Raw genomic sequence first — 19,702 nt, 5'->3', positions numbered from 1 at the left:
CCTGGGCGCATGGTGGGGTGGGGCAGGGCAGGGGCCCCAGTGGACTTGTGTGCCTAGGGGCCCTCGACGAATTAATCCTGCCCTGCATATGACACTGTGTTATTTGGTACTTCCATGAGAGCCAAGAGTCAAATCTCTTCTAATAATAATAATAAACTTTTGCTCATCATGGCAGGGGTTGCCAGACAGCAAATTATGAAAAACTGGAAAAATTGGGATCGGCTGAATTATAATTTTTGGTGGAATTCGTTATGCCAAATCTTTAAATTGGAACGGGTAATAGCCATACGGCAGGGGCATGTTAAGAAATTTAGGGATGTTTGGGAGCCACTAACAAAATATTGTACAGAATGAATATTATTTTTTCCTTTATTCAAACACGTCCAGGGTGGGGAGGGGGGAGGGAATACTTGATATTTGATGTGAGTTATACTTTGATGGTATATTAAGTGATGATAAAGTCAAAATGATTGTATCATATGTTACACTTATTGAAAGTTTTAAAAATGAATAAAGATTTAAAAAAATATATCCAAAGAATTTACAAATTCAAATATTGTCCTACTGTGTAAATTTCTACTGCCTGATAGCAGAATTTCTCCAAAAATTGGGGGAGTGACAGGTTGCACTGTGTGTGGTCAAATGCTGGGTTGTATCCGCAGGAGCTTTGTAAGTCGGAAGCCCGACGTCCTAATGCCACTGTACAGAACCATGGTGAGGCCTCACCTGCAGTACTGTGTGCAATTCTGGAGACCACATTACCGTAAAGATGTACTGAGAATTGAGTCGGTTCAGCGAATGGCCACCAGGATGGTCTCCGGGCTCAAGGATCTCCCGTACGGAGAAAGGCTGAACGAATTGCTACTATACTCTCTTAAAGAACGTAGGGAGAGGGGAGACATGATTGAGACATTTAAGTATATATCACTGATCGTATCAAGGTGGAAGAGGATATGTTCTCTCTTTGGGGACCCTCGACCACAAGAGGGCATCTGCTAAAAATCAGGGGCAGGAAGTTTCATGGCCACACCAGGAAGTATTTCTTCACCGAAAGAGTGGTTGACAATTGGAATGAGCTTCCACTGCAGGTGATCGAGGCCAGCAGCGTGGCAGATATTAAAAAGAGATGGGATGCCCAGGTCGGATCTCTAGGAGGGTAGAGTTAAGGGGATGAGTCAACAGAGCACGATATCTCAAAGGGTAGCTAGGAGGAAGGGTCGATGGAGTGGGCAGACTTGATGGGCCTTGGCCCTTTTCTGCCGTCTCTTTTCTATGTTTCTAACAAAGACAAAGGGTCTCTCCCCCACTGTCTCTCTGACTCCATCGATGTAAACTCAAAAGACACCATCAACACCTTTTCTCACATCAGGCAGCATTATGGGGTAAGGACCTAGAACAATTGCTTACGCCTACTACTTATGGGGAATTCAGGAAACGCCTAAAAACACATCTGTTCCTGAAATATCTAGGCAGCTGACCCGTACAACACTTTCCCCTCAGTAACTGATCTCTTGAGCTGTTATCACTAGCTTCCACCCTGTTAAGTTCAATCTATTTGTATCTTCTTTTAATCTTTGTAAACCGCATAGAACTTCACGGTCCTGCTGCGGTATATAAACTGTTATTATCATCATTATTATTATGTAACTGTCTCTCTCTTACTTGCAGAGAGAAAGGAGATCCTAACCAGCACGAAAAGCATCGCCGTGAAGGCAGCCCGACGGCGCTCAAAAGTCCTGGAAACGGACCGTCTGCACCTGCTGGAACCCATGAAAGAAAGGAGCAGCCTGTCCCTGCATTCACTGAGCGAAAGCGAGGACCCCTTCTTCCAGGAGGTCCCCGCCCACAAGCAGCCTCCCGATCCCACCCTGCAGCACGCAGTCAGCGAAGACAACCTGTCCAGCAGCACTGGCGAGATGGTGGCATCACGGGGCATGAACCCCCGCGCTAATTCCCCCGGCCTCTGGGTGCGGACCAAGAAGAAGGGGAGCAAGAAACCAGAGAAAAGGGAAGAGTCGCTGGAATCTAAGAGGAAAAAGCGACGATCGAGGTCATTCGAGGTCACGGGTCAAGGGGTGAGCGGAGACCGGAAATGTTTGAGCTTGTTGTTAGTGCTTAAGTTAGATGTCTCTTAGCGTCCGTTAACGCAACAGCACACTTGAGCGCCAAGTGCGTTATAGGGTAAGTTTGTTTGGCAGGTGGCGGAACTCCCGCTCCTCATTCCGTGCATTGGAGAATAATTTATTCTGCCCATATTTCCCATTCTTAGCTTGCACATCCCAAGAAGAACGTGGCAAGACCTCGTTTACTAGAGAGCACCTCGGAGCACAGGATGCTTGGCAATGGGCCGCCATCGCAAAGCTACCACCCGGCCAGGAAAGCAATCCTTCCCCTCACAAAGCTGAAGCCTCCACAAAGCCATCACACAGGTGGGCATTGCGAAGAATCTTTCAACCCTTCTGCCAGGAATAAGCTGCCAGTCTTTAATATTGGGCAACCCCCCCCCAAAAAAAAAAAAAAAAAAAAGAAAGTATAGCAGTTGCACTGATAGTAGGCGTACAGGGCCCTGTAAATCATCGGTGGCAAGTCAAATGCGCGCAAGACAAAAGAACGTGGACAATTGCACGTAGACAATTGAGTGCAATGAGATGTCTTGCGCTCACTTGTTTTGCGCTCACTTGTCTTGCACTCACTTATCTTGCGCTCCCTTGTCTTGCGCTCACTTGTCTTGTGCTCTTATCTTGCACTCCCTTGTCTTGCCCTCCCTTTTCTTGCGCTCACTTGTCTTGTGCTCTTATCTTGCGCTCCCTTGTCTTGCGCTCACTTGTTTTGCGCTCACTTGTTTTGCGCTCACTTGTCTTGCACTCACTTATCTTGCGCTCCCTTGTCTTGCGCTCCCTTGTCTTGCGCTCACTTGACTTGCACTCACTTATCTTGCGCTCCCTTGTCTTGCGCTCCCTTGTCTTGCGCTCACTTGTCTTCCGCTCACTTGTTTTCCGCTCACTTGTCTTCCGCTCACTTGTCTTCCGCTCACTTGTCTTGCACTCACTTGTCTTCCGCTCCCTTGTCTTGCGCTCACTTGTCTTGCGCTCACTTGTCTTGCGCTCCCTTGTCTTGTGCTCACTTATCTTGCGCTCCCTTGGCTTGCGCTCCCTTGTCTTGCACTCACTTGTCTTCCGCTCCCTTGTCTTCCGCTCACTTGTCTTGCGCTCCCTTGTCTTGTGCTCACTTATCTTGCGCTCCCTTGGCTTGCGCTCCCTTGTCTTGCGCTCACTTGTCTTCCACTCACTTGTCTTCCGCTCCCTTGTCTTGCACTCACTTGTCTTGGCCCATTTGTCCGCGCGCATCTGACTATGAACCAAATCATCAGGCCATCGGTTCTGTAGGTCATGCTTATATAGGGCTACCAAATGTCCAGATTTCCCCGGGCATGGCCTCCTTTTTGAGGACATATCTGGGGGTCTGGACGGCTTTTCAAAACCTGGCACTTTGTCCGGGTTTTGAAAAGCTTTCTTGAAATTGCGTTGGCCAGGAGGGCATCTGTGCATGCGCGGATGTCACGCGATGATGTCATGTGTGTGGGCGTGTGTGACATCATCGCGTCGCATCCATGCATGCACGGATGCCCTCCTGCCCGACGAGAGCAGGCAGTAGGGAGAGGATACTGGGGCGGGTCTAGGGTGGGATGGGGGGCGGGACTGGGTAGAACTGGGCGGGCCTGGGGGGGCGGGTCCAGATTTTACTAAAGTAAAATCGGGTAACCCTATGCTTATACCCCTGAGTCTTCATCTCAAAATGGAGAAGAGACAGAGAGAGGACTGAAGCCAGCGAAGTTTGTTGCAAAGTCCTCAGAGGTGGCTAGATTTCCTCTATGAAAAAAAGAGGCCATCTGGTCCCACCCCTTTCTGCCTCCAGCTCCACCCCCTGAGCTTGGGACTGCGTGTGTCGACATCCGTGCACGCGCAGATGCCCTCCAGACGCGGCCCTGAGGTCGGGGACTTCCAAAACTCAGACAAACTGCCGGGTTTGGGGGAAATCCCTCTGGGCGCCCGGACAGTCCTCTAAAAAGGGTGACGGGACAAAAGCGCCAGTGACATCAGCGCGCCGACATTGGAGCGCAGACAATTCGACACAAGACACCAGCGCGCCGCAGAAAAACTTACTTTTAAAGAGCTCTGATGGGGGGTTTGGGGGAAACCCCCCCACACACTTTAGTTCATACTCTTCGCGCTGCTGTTGGGTGGGGGTGCGCAAAGCGTATGAAGTAAACCGTTGGCGCTGGTGTCTTGCGCCGAATTGTCTGCGCTCCAATGTCGGCGCGCTGATGTCTCGTGCGCGAATGACTATGAACCCTAAAAAGAGGACGTGTCTGGGTGTTTCCAGATGTCTGGCAACCCTACCTCTGCTTCTCTCATCAGCAGTGGGGGAGGGCTGCGTAAATGTTTAATTAGTGTCATATCTATGGTTTGGGGGAAAATATGGTCAGTGACAATTGTACAAGGAAATGATTTGTGTCCCCTTTTCTTACTCTTCAGCTTAGCGAATGTTGAGTGAAGCATAAAATTCATTCCTTAAGATATACAGCAAACCCTTTGTGTTCCTTGTCTAATCCTTAAATCGTGGATAAAATGTTTTAGCAGCTGATTCTGCGCAATGAATTCTAAATAGGCCTGGACACTAGGTATAGGAAGCCAGAATGAATGTTATTACAACTGCACACTTTTCCTAAGGCGTGTGCACTCGTGAAAAAGTGCAACTGTGTGCAGAGCATACATTCTTTCCTGATAGTGCACTGGTGTGTGAACCATCACTCTTGCACATATGAAGACAGTCAGGCAAAAGTACACTCTCTTTTCTCATATGGCCAGATTCAGTAAATGTAGAATTACCATATTTTTAAAAAAACACAAAACAACCAGACACATAACCCCACCCCGTTTTACCTCCAGCCTCGCCCCATTCTGAGCCAGCCCCGCCCAGTTCTGCCTCTAGCCCCACCCAGTTCTGCCTCTAGCCCCACCCAGTTCTGCCTCCAGCTCCGTCCCATTATACCCTCCAGCCCCGCCCCCAGAAAGCTTTCTCTCTTTGCGAGGAGCTCCGGCCATGTCTGGAGGGCCTGAAGCATGCGCAAATGCGTGTGATGTCATCTGTGCATGCTCAGAGGCCCTCCAGTTGTAGCTGGAGCATGTAGAGGATTTCCAAAACCTGGACAAACGCCAGGTCTTAGAAAGTCCATCCAGGAGCCTGGGCAGTCATAAGAACTTAAGAATAGCCTTACTGGGTCAGACCAATGGTCCATCAAGCCCAGTAGCCCGTTCTCACAGTGGCCAATCCAGGTCACTAGTACCTGGCCAAAACGCAAGGAGTAGCAACATTCCATACAGAATCTCAAATAATAGCAAGATTCCGGAATCCCAGAGAGTAACAAGATTCTAGAATCCCAAAGAGTAGCAACATTCCATGTAGAATCTCAAAGAATAGCAAGATTCCGGAATCCCAGAGAGTAACAAGATTCTAGAATCCCAAAGAGTTGCAACATTCCATACAGAATGTCAAAGAGTAGCAAGATTCCGGAATCCCAGAGAGTCACAAGATTCTAGAATCCCAAAGAGTAGCAACATTCCATGTAGAATCTCAAAGAATAGCAAGATTCCGGAATCCCAGAGAGTAACAAGATTCTAGAATCCCAAAGAGTTGCAACATTCCATACAGAATGTCAAAGAGTAGCAAGATTCCGGAATCCCAGAGAGTCACAAGATTCTAGAATCCCAAAGAGTAGCAACATTCTTCATAGAATCTCAAAGAATAGCAAGATTCCGGAATTCCAGAGAGTAACAAGATTCTACAATCTCAAAAAGTAGCAACATTCCATGCTATCGATCCAGGGCAAGCAGAGGCTTCCCCCATATCTTAATAACAGACTATGTACTTTTCCTCCAGGAACTTGTCCAAACCTTTCTTAAAACCAGCTACGCTATCAGCTCTTACCACAACCTTTGGCAACGCGTTCCAGAGCTTAACTATTCTCTCAGTGAAAAAAAAAAAGTCCTCATCTAAAAAGAGGACGTGTCCGGGTTTTCCAGGACATCTGGAAACCCTAAGCCAGGGGTGTCCAATGTCGGTCCTCGAGGGCCGCAATCCAGTCGGGTTTTCAGGATTTCCCCAATGAATATGCATTGAAAGCAGTGCATGCAAATAGATCTCATGCCTATTCATTGGGGAAATCCTGAAAACCCGACTGGATTGCGGCCCTCGAGGACCGACATTGGACACCCCTGCCCTAAGCAAATGGCACTCAAACATCTGCCTGCTCCAGGATGGGCATCCTTTATAGATCAGCACTTAGGCCCGGATTCTTAAAACGACGCCGGAATCGACCGGCACCTGAGAAAATGCTGCCAGTCGCGCGCCACTCAACCTACGGTGCCGTTGTGGGAATCGCGGTCTGTGTTGAGGATGGGCGCCGGAAATGTAGATCAACCAACACAAGTGTGGAAGGACAAGGAAATACTACATACAACTCCCTTCTTCTCAAAAACACCCACTCCAAAGAAAAAGAGGATGAAGTGGAAATGAATAGCAGACTCCCTGTCAGTGCGAGGGCTTCACAGACATCTTGGCCAAACCAGTATGAAGTAATATAAAGGAAAAAGCCTCAGAGCCCCTGAAGTGAAACAAATGTGGGAAAATTCTCCGGGGTAAATCTCGCCTTGGAAATAAAATCCTTTCACATTGGGAGATGTTATAAGCCTTAAGCAATGCAGGGAAAACACAAATTGAATACTCAAAACGCTCTCAACTGCTTATTAACTTCATTCAAATAATTGTGAAGTTGAAAAAACATGGTATACTTATCCCACACAATGATAGGTCTGGAGTGTCTGTTTCTGAGTAGAGGGGAGTTGTTTTTAGCACCAGAAATGTAGGCCAGGTTTGTTTCAGGCCTACACTTCTGATGCCTGTCTTCAATGTAGAATCACGCTTAGCAGCACCGAACATCAGCTCCGCCCATAACCACGCCTCTTTTGACATCCAGCGCCGGTAAGCATCTGTGCAGATACGATTCAGGCGCCTACGTCTTTTTCCTTCATTCGTTTTTAATTGGTTTTTAACTGCGCAGTCAATTACTGCATCGTTCGTGGCCAATTAAAACACTTAACTTAGGCGCCATTCAGGCACCTACCAGCACTTTCCGAACGGCACCTTTTTGAGAATCTGGGCCTTAGTGCTGATTCCCGCGCCCAACTGTGGGCGCAAAGATTTACACCCGCTGAAACCTGGTATAAATTCTGCCACGAGTAGGGGACATAACCCCTGTTGGAGGAAATTTTTTTTCACTCAGAGAATAGTTAAGCTCTGGAACGCGTTGCCAGAGGATGTGGTAAGAGCGGATAGCGTAGCTGGTTTTAAGGAAGGTTTGGACAAGTTCCTGGAGGAAAAGTTCATAGTCTGTTATTGAGAAAGACATGGGGGAAGCCACTGCTTGCCCTGGATCGGTAGCATGGAATGTTGCTACTCTTTGGGATTCCGGAATCTTGTTACTCTCTGGGATTCCAGAATCTTGCTATTGTTTGGGATTCTATGTGGAATGTTGCTACTCTTTGGGATTCTAGAATCTTGTTACTCTCTGGGATTCCGGAATCTTGTTACTCTTTGGGATTTTAGAATTTTGTTACTCTCTGGGATTCCAGAATCTTGCTATTGTTTGGGATTCTATGTGGAATGTTGCTACTCTTTGGGATTCTAGAATCTTGTTACTCTCTGGGATTCCGGAATCTTGCTACTCTTTGGGATTTTAGAATTTTGTTACTCTCTGGGATTCCAGAATCTTGCTATTGTTTGGGATTCTATGTGGAATGTTGCTACTCTTTGGGATTCTAGAATCTTGTTACTCTCTGGGATTCCGGAATCTTGCTACTCTTTGGGATTTTAGAATTTTGTTACTCTCTGGGATTCCAGAATCTTGCTATTGTTTGGGATTCTATGTGGAATGTTGCTACTCTTTGAGATTTTAGAATCTTGTTACTCTTTGGGATTCCGGAATCTTGCTATTCTTTGAGATTCTCTATGGAATGTTTCTACTCTTTGGGTTTTGGCCAGGTACTAGTGACTTGGATTGACCACCATGAGGATGGGCTACTGAGCTTGATGGACCATTTGTCTGACCCAATAAGGTTATTCTAATGTCTATAACATTGTGCTGAAGTTTTTGGAATGCCTCGGACCCACTATACTCCTTCCATGGTCACACCCCCTATTGGGTTGCATGCGAGACACTTTTGGGCCAGATTCGGCAAATGGCACCATGATCAGCAGCCGCCTCCTATTGTGGTGGCTGATCGCATATCAATCACAGAGCAGCACCGTTTGCAGATCATGGTAATGTAGGCCAAGGTTTTAAAGGCCACATTACCAGCGCCTTGTGAATCACGTCTACAGAGGCAACTAACGGTGCCTAAGGTCACTTCCAGCCAAAACCATGCCCACTGTGACCTTGAGCGCCTCTGTAGATGAGGTTCCGACGCTCTTATGGAAGCCACCTGCAGGCGTCTACATTTTTTAATTGAGTAATTAGTTTTAAATGACACGGTCAATTACCGTGCTGATTAAAACTAATTCAATCAATTAACTTAGACGGTGGGACGGCTGCTAACACCACCTAACCTACGGCGCCGTTTTGAGAATCCAGGCCTTTTGGGCATAAATCCATTGGTGGCAATTAAAGCCAAAAATTGATTGGTAGAAGATGTCAGATGTATGCAACCTTTCCAAAATCCAGGGGATAGTCCACATTTTGTAATAAGAGTGTGCCAAACAAACTTCAGACAAGAGAGAGGTCCTAATCTTAATCCAGTGGTTCCCAACCCTGTCCTGGAGGACCACCAGGCCAGTTGGGTTTTCAGAATAGCCCTAATGAATATGCACAGAACAGATTTGCATGCCTGGCACCTCCATTATATACAGACCTCTCTTATGCATATTCCCAACTCGGTGGTCCTCCAAGACAGGGTTGGGAATCACTGTCCTAAACAACCAATTTCTAACTTTATTATGGAAAAGTCCCAACAAGGATCCAAGTTTCGGCATCTGCGACGCCTTCATCAGGGGACACTGAACCGTATGTTTGATATATTACACTACATCACATTTATAGACCACAGAACCTCAAGGATGGATGCGGTTCACAAAAGACAAAAAAGTGTAGTTACTCTGTGGAAAGCACTCTCTGCCTAGGTTTCTGAAGTGCAGTGAACAGCTCCTTAGGCTGAGGAGTTTCAAACCCCCACCTTTAGGAAGGTGTGGTCTGACATGCTGCATCACTGATGACATCAGCACCCACATTCTGTGAAGAGTTCCCCGGGACTGCCCCTGTTGCCAGGGAGGAAGGGGAAGTCTGTGCTGCAATTGGTTGCCAGCAGTTTCCATCATGGCTGGTTGCTGAGACAGGGAGGAGGGACACTTGTGGGCTTGCCAACTGCCCTGCCCATGTCTGATCTCCGGAGCTTAATGTGAAAGCTAGACTCCTCGTGCTGTAAAGGTTCTTCCCAACATGAGGGTCCTCCCAGGGGAGGTTATCAGGGAGGTGGGGGAGGTCTGCACTGCAGACTCTGCAGGTCCCCAAGAGGGAAAGAAGCATCAAGTTTCTTTTTCTTTTTCAGAACGGGAGGTGGGAGGGAGATTATCAGAAGTTTCACAGAGCAGGCGGATACAGGCACCTTGATGGCTGCTGCATGCAGGGACTCAGGGCAAAGAAGGCTCCTTACCCCTGCCAAATTTACATACCCCATCAGCCTGGCTTGTGCAGGCTGATTCCCAGGCTTCACTCCTTTCCATGGAGTTTCTCAGTGCCCTCTTCCTCAGCTAGAGTGCTCACGAAACCAGGTGGGCACCATTCCAGGAGGGCTGGTTTGGCTTACGTGCATGCAGATGCAAGCAGGCACAATGTAAGCAGGGGTCAGCTTGCGTGCTCACGAAGACATGTGTGCACAATGCAAGCAACACGGAACCTCGTGCGCCGGATCCAATCCGTGGACGCACAATTCATGAGAGTCCAGTGCATTCATCCTTCTCCTGCATCCCAGGTATTTCTTTGATGATTCAGACATCTTCAAGGTGATGAGCAGAAAAGTTGTAATAGAGAGCTGTAGAAAATCCGACCGATGGGAACGGGCGGAAACTAAAGACTGGAGATTAGAGGGAAGAAGGGAGAAATGGGTAGTGCTCGGGCATGCCCACTGGGGCCCGGGCACTGCACGTGCTCAGAGAAAAAAAAAAATATATATATATATATCTCTCTCTGAGCTATTGGAGAGCTTATCCGCAAATTGGGAGCTGTTGGGACAACATCCATATGTGGCTGACTCATCCTGCTTGTCCTAGGAGAAACCACAGAATAATTGTCAATTGTCTCACTTCTCTAAAAATTTTTGCAAACCATGATGATTTCAACAACTTTCTGAAATGTGTGTAAGAACAAGGCCTTCCGAATAAAGATTGTAACTCCCTAGAAACACCAGCGGTGGCTCAGGAAACTGGCATTAATTGCTGGTGTTTCTAGCCACAAGCTCCGTTCACCTTCGCACCTTATTGATATATCAAACATACGATTCAGTGTCCCCTGATGAAGGTGTCGCTGATGCCGAAACTTGGATCGTTTGATATCGGTTGAGTAGCTTTGCTCTTCTCCCATAAGGCATGTACTCTTTTTCTTGGCTTGGTTCGTAATAAGAGTGTGCCACATCCCGACACATTGTGTCACTCCCCCTCCGCCCAAATCTTTCTCTGCCAATCCATGGCTCCAGGGCTGAAGTTAGCAACCAGGAGCCACCTGTCCTCCGCCCTCCACAGGCCTGAACACGCTGTCCTTCTCCACTATATAGTGTCACTGTCCACTCTCAGATACATGATTTAGACATAAAGGGCAAGGGTCAAACCAGGGCCGCACTGTTGCAGGAGGCAAATTAAGCAGGATCAAGCTCGGCCTTCATTCCTCATGTGTCCTCATATTTGGTGGTTCTCTGTTTTCATGGCAGGACCCGTTGCGGTGAACTCGGACAGCTGCTGCATTGCGTATCCCCTCAGTCATCTCAGCAACATAAAACGAGCCCCCCAGGCCAGCCAACGCTTCAGCTACATCATTGCCAATAGCAAAGACAGCAGAGCCTGCAACTACTGAGCTGAAATCCTGCTGCCGCACCAAGGACCCACCCTCATGAACGGCTCTGGAGCTGTTATAACCGTAAGAGGGACAGTCGGGGAGAACTGAGAGCCGGCTCCAGCAGAGAATCCCAGAACATCTTGCAGAAGGACGGAGAAACCACAGCAGCTTTTGGGGGGGGGGGGGGGTCCAATCCAACTGGTGTCTGTTTAGAGCCCAAGGCTGCTTTTATTAATAGCAAAGAGGCTTGCAAGCACTTTTTTAAAGTATGAAAGACGTGGACGGATGAATAAAATTGGGACAGCCTATGGCTGTGAAATTAACTTCATCATTGCCAGACAAGGCAGCAGGATGGCAGATTGAGCAGCCTGGGAAGCTTCTCCCGCACCTGAGAACTCAGGAGACAAACCAAGCTTCTGAAGGAAGATTGAAAAACCGAAATACCTGTGAAAGAAAAGCTGACCAGCAGTGAGCAGCCCTGGAGCTGAGACGTAACCTAAACCCACTGCCCGCTTCCTACCATCTGGCTTGAAGCCTGTGGACAATTCCTCTTACCAAGCAACTCGTCCTTTGTCTGGACCCTTAGACCATCCCCCAGGCCCACCCATCCCTGCCCTGTTATGGCCCAGCTCTGCCCTCAGCCCCGCCCCCCACCGCCTGTCTCTCGGGCAGGAAGGCAGATGCCCCCTCCTGACGCGATTTCTTTTCAAAACCCAAAGTGCCAGGTTTTGAAAAGCCATTCGGACCCCCGGAGGAGGACATGTCCGGGGAAATCCGGACCACTGGGTGGATCTTGAATCTTAAAGGAAATTCTCCAGCCTCAGTCACCTCAGTCACCTTCCACCCTGCAGCCTTTCCTTAAAGTGCTGAATCAACCGCTCAGTTCTCGTAGAGGACACCTGGACACGTTTCAGTTTGTAACGAAAAGGAAGGCCCTTTGGGAGTCTCGAATGGACAGAGGTGGGATTGGGCAGTTGGGCCACAATAAAACCTCGCTGTAGGTTTCTCAAATTTTGTATTTATTTCAGTTTTCTCTAAGCTAATAACGGGACACTTTGCACCCGTTCTCCTTTTTTTGTAAATGATTTCAATAAATCTAGCTGGCATTTTGACCACAGAACGTGCGGCCCTTATAATTATTTTCCTAGCTAAATCTAACTAGACTTTGGCGCCAGTAGGCATCATCATAACATAAGCTGCTGGTATGTTAGGCCAGGGTTTTCTTAGCCTAACACAGATGCCTAAGTCATACCACGCCTGTCCTCCTCCCCTACTTTATGGGGGCAGGGGTAGGCGCTGGCGGGCACCTCCACTTAAGCGTCAGTAGACCCCACACTGAATTCAGCGCATAACTTTAACTCATGTTTTTAAATCACTTTTTAAATTAGCTTTTAATGGCGCTTTCAATTAAAATACCAATGAAGCTAATTTAAAATTTTTTGAATTGCGCCCTGATTCTATAAAGTCCGCCTAAAGTTAGGCACTGATTCTATAAATCTTAGGCGCCCCTCTTAGAATTATGCTTAGGTGGAACTCAGCATCCTAACATCTTGGCAATTTATGCCAGAGTTTTCTAAGCCTAAAGTTAGGCACCAATATCAGAACCTAAAGGCACCTGATTTCAAGAAAGCCTGGGATAGGTACGTGGGATCTCTTAGAAAGAGGAAGAGATAATGGTTACTGTGGATGGGTCATTTGGCCTTTAGCTGCCATCATGTTTCTATAACCAAAAAGCTCTATGACCTCACAATGCAGGTGTAAAGAGCCTTAATCTATAGGAAGAGGAGATGCAAATGTTAAGAGCCTTAGCCAATAGGGAGAGGAGGAGATAGTGGATGCTGCGGATGGGCCATTTGGCCTTTATCTGCCATCAGGTTTCTATGTTTCTATAACACTAAAGCTCTATGACCTCACAATGCAGGTGGAAAGAGCCTTAGCCAATAGGAAGAGGAGATGCAAATGTTAAGAGCCTTAGCCAATAGGGAGAGGAGGAGATAGTGAATGCTGCGGATGGGCCATTTGGCCTTTATCTGCCATCATGCTTCTATGTTTCTATAACCATAAAGCTCTATGACCTCACAATGCAGGTGCACAGAGCCTTAGCCTATAGGAAGAGGAGATGCAAATGTTAAGAGCCTTAGCCAATAGGGAGAGGAGGAGATAGTGGATGCTGCGGATGGGCCATTTGGCCTTTATCTGCCAACATGTTTCTATAACCATAAAGCACTATGACCTCACAATGCAGGTGTAAAGAGCCTTAGCCTATAGGAAGAGGAGATGCAAATGTTAAGAGCCTTAGCCAATAGGGAGAGGAGAAGATAGTGGATGCTGCGGATGGACCATTTGGCCTTTATCTGCCATCATGTTACAATGTTTCTATAACCCTAAAGCTCTATGACCTCACAATGCAGGTGGACAGAGCCTTAGCCTATAAGAAGAGGAGATGCAAATGTTAAGAGCCTTAGCCAATAGGGAGAGGAGGAGATAGTGGATGCTGCGGATGGGCCATTTGGCCTTTATCTGCCATCATGTTACAATGTTTCACAATGAGGCACCTACCTCAAAAACATGATAATGATTTGCCACCTAATCACACCCACTTTTAGTGTAAGAGCTTCGGGCTAGGCACCTACTTTTTATAGAATCTAGTTTTTCGAGTGCCTAATCAGTTAAGTTTAATTAAGGCTGATTGTGCCAATATAGGCACCGATTAAGCCTATTACTCCATTAAATTAGGTGCTGATATCAGTACCTACAGTACCTTTAGGTGGATTCTATAGGATCAAGGCCTTTGTACCCATCTCTAGCCAGACATCAGCTCTGTCTGTAAAGATACAGTGAATAGAAAAGATGAAAAAGAAAAATGTTTCTGCTCTTTATTTAGCTTCCTTTTGCCAATTCTCTTTGGAAATTGTTTCCAATGAATGAATCACTCCGTGTACTGGGGAGGCATGAGAGACACATAAGAGGCCCTATTCTAGCCCAGCCTGGCTACCTGGGTGTCTGTTTCTTCAGATCAGGGCACTGGTAAAATAGGGTTAAATAAAATGTTTATTTATTTTACTATACTGTTCTCCTAAGGGAGCTCAGAACGGTTTACATGAATTTATTCACGTACTTAAGCATTTTCCCTGTCACAATCTAACTAATGTACCTGGGGCAATGGGGGGATTAAGTGACTTGCCTAGGGTCACAAGGAGCAGTGTAGGTTTGAACTAGTGCTTCCCGATTCAGGAAAAAAAAATATGACTCGATTCAGCCTATTGAATTGGTTTTTCGATTCGATTTTCCTGCCCAATTGGGTGTTTTATTTTTCAAACATCCTGGTGGGTTTATTTTATAGCCTCTTCACCCCCTTTGCCCTCTCCTAACTACACTGGCGCTGTGGTGTAAACAAAATAAACAAACAAAAAAGACTTTTCCTCTCTTTGTTAAATCCTAGCTCACATTTGCGGTCTGGCAGGATACACGTTTCAAATCTGACATATTGTAATCACAAAACAGAAAATATAATTCGTTTTTCTACCTTTTGTTGTCTGGTCATTATTCAAATCTTGTTGGTCCCAGGCTCTGGTTGCCTTCTGATAACTTGCTTGCCAGGATCTCCTTCTTTCTTCTTTCTCCGTGCTAACCATCAATCTTCCATCTCTGTCCTCTCCTTCCGTTTCCCTTCCCTCTCCCAGAGGTTGGCATCTTTCCTTTTTTTCGTCTCCATCCACAGATCCACCTTCTCTCAACTATCCTTTCATCCAGCATCGCTCCCTCCTTCCCCACCACCCCAGGGTCCACCATCTCTCCCTTTCTTTTCCCAACTACCCTCCTATCCAGTATCTCTATCACCCCTCCACACCATCCCTTGCGTCCAACTTCTCTCCCATTCTGTTCCTTCCCTCCCTAAATCCCATTGTCCATCATCTCTCTCCCTCTCCTCTAGTCCGGCATATGCACATTTCTTTGAACCCCCCCTTCCCTTCCTCCGTGTACTTCTATACCAGAGCCCCCCTCCCCTGAAGGTCTGTCCCCCCTTGAAGGCCTGCACCTCACCCCTAAAGGCTTGTGCCACCATCCCTGAAGGCCTGTTTCCCCCTTGAAGGCTTGTCCCCCCCTTAAAGGTCTGCATCCCACCACTGAAGGCCTGCCTGTCCCCCCTGAAGGCCTGTCCCCCCCCCGAAGACCTGTCCCCCCCTTTGAAGGTCTGCCTCCCCCCCTTGAAGGCCTATCCCATCCCTGAAGGCCTGCCTGTCCCCCATAAAGGCCTGTCCTCCCCTTGAATACCTGTCCCCCCCTTTGAAGGCCTGCCTACCTGTCCCCCCTGAAGGCCTTCCTGCCTGTCCCACCCCAAATGACTGCTCAATCCCCCCCCCCCCCGGAAGACTTACACGTTCCCCCTGGCCTCCCACTGGGGTCCGGCTTCCCCCCTGGCCTCCCTGCACTGTTTACCTTCCAGGAACAGCCTGCAAACAAGATCGCAGTGCTAGCGATCTTAGTACCGCTTCAGAGCTGTTTCCTCCGTCGCGGTCCCGCCCATCCTCTGACATCAGAGGAGGGGTGGGACCGCGATGGAGGAAACAGCTTAGAAGCAGTACTAAGATCGCTAGCACCACGATCTTGTTTGCAGGCTGTTCCTGGAAGGTAAACAGTGCGGGGAGGCCAGGGGGAAGCAGAAGGCCAGGGGGTGGAAGCCAGATGCCGGGGGGGGGAAGCCGACAGCAGCACTTTTCACTGACCCTCCCCCCTCGCCCTCTGAAGCAGGTGCGGCAGCTGCCGCTCCTGCTTGAGGGGGGAGGGTCAGGCGAATCGGGAATCCAATTTTTTTTTTGTTTTGAACCGATTCAAATCGTGAATCAGGCAGCACTAGTACATACCTGTGTCTAGAACAGCAGCACCTGGTATTGGAAAACCTAGTAATACTCCACACAGGTGTCTTAAGTAGCTAGGTGGGTAGGCTAGTGAGCCCTAGAGAGGAGGAGTCAGACCCATAAGCCACTCTCACCTCATTTATGGTAGAAATTATGAGCCCACCAAAACCCTACTCTACTGCCACATAGGTGCCACCTGCAACCAACCATAAGGCCTATTGGGGTGGTAGACAGGTGGTAGAGTAGATTTTGGGGGGGTTTGGATGGCTTAGCATAAATTATAAGGGGGTTATGGTGAGATGGACTTCTGACACCCTTTATGTGAAGTTCACAGCAGTGCCCTCTAAGGTGCCCCCACTGTGGCCAGTCCATTGCAATGGTGGCCTCTCCCACGTCTAAATGTTGCTGATTTAGACGTTTCTAACTTGGACATTTTTGTGGTTGAAAATGGCAAATAAAGTTATATGTCCTGGCGGTCTAGCTGTTGTGGGCCAAGATGTCCAAGTAGACGATTTAAAAAAAAAAAAAAAATTATTTGGATATCTTGTTCGAAAATGGACATATCTCTACATCTGACTTTGGACATCTTGTGGGAAACATCCAAAGTCAAACGTAGACATCCTAGCGAAAATGGCCCTCATTGTCTATTAATACCACCACCTGATGAGAAGGGAAGATGGCACATCGTGTCACTTTTCAGTGTATAATCATTGGGGGCAACCATTAATGCAATAGTCCAAATTAATGTCTTCTAAATTTTAATTGTGCAGAAATAGCTACCAAATTCACAAAGATATCAAAATGAAATGCACTTATTTTGAAAACAATTAGAAGTAGATCATTTGACATTGTTCCTTTTTCACCGAGTTACGGTTTATGATCATTGATTATTGTAAAACAAATCAAAGTACAATACTGACAAGGGGATTCTGCCACTTTTTGCAGACACATTTTTCCTTAAGGATTTTCCCCCCCTTTTCAGAGAGAGCAGGATGGTGTACTGGTTTGGAAATTGTGGCACAAAACTGATGAGCTATCAGTGCTTCTTTTGCCTGAATTTCACCTGAAATGACCACATAAGCCATGGAGTCTGCGCAGTGATCCTCTTGAGTTAGTTCTGGAACACAGCCATCAAAGGATGCTTTAGATGTAGTCTGTTAGCTGAGACACACATTTTTGCAACAGTGACAGCCTTTGTTATACTGATTATAAAACCTGGGAATCACTGTACTACTACTGCCAGGGAATTGAGATTTAATCATAAGCATTAGGCTGGATAACTTTCACTCTTGAGTTTTACCAGCCTCTTATATGAAAAAGTATTTTCCCAAGTAAACTTGTCTCTTTCCTGGAAGAAGAGCTCCATCATGTGGCCACAAGGTAGATTGCATTTTTGAAAGATTATATTTTGTCCAAAGTTCAGTGACATAACACAGCAAGCATTTGACATTTCAGTGGAAAAAAAAAAAAAAATAAGCTAATCTGGGCTACACTGAAAGTACACCACTTTGTAGTTGGGATCTTGCCAGTTACTTGTGATCTGGATTGGCCACTATTGCGCCGGATTGATCTTCAATCTGTCCCAGTAAGGCAACTCATGTTCTTATCTGTATTGCAGCATATCCCCTGTAATTGCATAACTTGTGGTCTGTGACTTCTGTCTTAAGTGCTCAAATGAGAAACTAAAAATCTATTTCTCACTCTTTGACTGGCTTAAATCAACTCATGCGCTCTTAGGAAAGCTGCTGTCAGTACTTGGGATGTTTGCCAGGTCATTAACCTGGTTTTAAGAAAGGTTTGGACAAGTTCCTGGAGGAAAAGTCCATAGTCTGTTATTGAGGAAGACATGGGGGAAGACACTGCTTGCCCTGGATCGGTAGCATGGAATGTTGATGCTCTTTGGGATTCTAGAATCTTGTGACTCTCTGGGATTCCGGAATCTTGCTATTCTTTGAGATTCTGGATGGAATGTTGCTACTCTGGGATTCTAGAATCTTGTTACTTCTGGGATTCCGTAATCTTGCTATTCTTTGAGATTCTGCATGGAATGTTGCTACTCTGGGATTCTAGAATCTTGTGACTCTCTGGGATTCCGGAATCTTGCTATTCTTTGAGATTCTGCATGGAATGTTGCTACTCTGGGATTCTAGAATCTTGTGACTCTCTGGGATTCTGGAATCTTGCTATTCTTTGAGATTCTGGATGGAATGTTGCTACTCTGGGATTCTAGAATCTTGTGACTCTCTGGGATTCCGGAATCTTGCTATTCTTTGAGATTCCGCATGGAATGTTGCTACTCTTTGGGATTCTAGAATCTTGTGACTCTCTGGGATTCCAGAATCTTGCTATTTTTTGAAATTCTGCATGGAATGTTGCTACTCTTTGGGATTCTAGAATCTTGTGACTCTCTGGGATTCCGGAATCTTGCTATTCTTTGAGATTCTGCATGGAATGTTGCTACTCTGGGATTCTAGAATCTTGTTACTTCTGGGATTCCGTAATCTTGCTATTCTTTGAGATTCTGGATGGAATGTTGCTACTCTGGGATTCTAGAATCTTGTTACTTCTGGGATTCCGTAATCTTGCTATTCTTTGAGATTCTGCATGGAATGTTGCTACTCTGGGATTCTAGAATCTTGTGACTCTCTGGGATTCCGGAATCTTGCTATTCTTTGAGATTCTGCATGGAATGTTGCTACTCTGGGATTCTAGAATCTTGTGACTCTCTGGGATTCTGGAATCTTGCTATTCTTTGAGATTCTGGATGGAATGTTGCTACTCTGGGATTCTAGAATCTTGTGACTCTCTGGGATTCCGGAATCTTGCTATTCTTTGAGATTCCGCATGGAATGTTGCTACTCTTTGGGATTCTAGAATCTTGTGACTCTCTGGGATTCCAGAATCTTGCTATTTTTTGAAATTCTGCATGGAATGTTGCTACTCTTTGGGATTCTAGAATCTTGTGACTCTCTGGGATTCCGGAATCTTGCTATTCTTTGAGATTCTGCATGGAATGTTGCTACTCTGGGATTCTAGAATCTTGTTACTTCTGGGATTCCGTAATCTTGCTATTCTTTGAGATTCTGCATGGAATGTTGCTACTCTTTGGGTTTTGACCTGGATTGGCTACCATGAGGACGGGCTATTGGGCTATTCTTATGTTTTTAATTTGCTTCCTTTTATTCCCCTTGAAAGATGGCGGCTGCCACCGGACCCCACCCAAGACTTTTCCTGAAGATAAGTATTGACTGTTGACCACTGACAGAACATTTCTTGCAGCAGGGTCATTGATGCGACGTGTAGGTCACATGCAAGTTGATATTTATATGTATGTATTTAGTTCGTTATAGTGTTTTCTTGATGTGATTTGTACGATAAATGTTATGTTTTATTTAGTATGTTAACGTAACCCGCCCTGGATTAGGGCAGGCGATAAATAAACAAACAAGCATGTATTAGGTGATACAGTCTATTTTTACAGAGCATTAACGAAGAGGGCAAAATGTAACCACTGATCTGCCAACTGAGTGGGTGAGGCCTGTCAGGAGTCACTGCATAAGCACAGAGTTGAAAGCCTCAGTGTTACAAAGTAGCTTTCAGCAAGTCAAATCCAAAATTCCCAGCATATTCCAAATGGCCTCACAAGATCCCAAAGGAGGCACCTACAGTTCTTGCTCCGCGTTCC

At 46.6% G+C, this 19,702-nt stretch overlaps 1 protein-coding gene across 1 annotated transcript in view; it reads left to right on the top strand.

Moving 5' to 3' along the window:
• Window positions 1–12,257, top strand: part of KIF19 (kinesin family member 19) — a 122,014-nt gene extending 109,757 nt beyond the window's left edge. The window contains exons 18-20 of the mRNA XM_033961262.1: window positions 1,669–2,075; window positions 2,270–2,429; window positions 11,034–12,257. Coding sequence (XP_033817153.1) covers window positions 1,669–2,075; window positions 2,270–2,429; window positions 11,034–11,176 — 710 coding nt within the window. The 3' untranslated portion in view covers window positions 11,177–12,257. The remainder of the gene's footprint in view (window positions 1–1,668; window positions 2,076–2,269; window positions 2,430–11,033) is intronic.
• The last annotated feature ends 7,445 nt before the right edge of the window (window positions 12,258–19,702 follow it).

This window comes from Geotrypetes seraphini, chromosome 10 (assembly GCF_902459505.1).
Source record: "Geotrypetes seraphini chromosome 10, aGeoSer1.1, whole genome shotgun sequence".
Classification (NCBI taxonomy): domain Eukaryota; kingdom Metazoa; phylum Chordata; class Amphibia; order Gymnophiona; family Dermophiidae; genus Geotrypetes; species Geotrypetes seraphini.
Note: the sequence above shows the minus strand (reverse complement) of the source record. Positions and strands in the feature narration are given on the sequence as shown.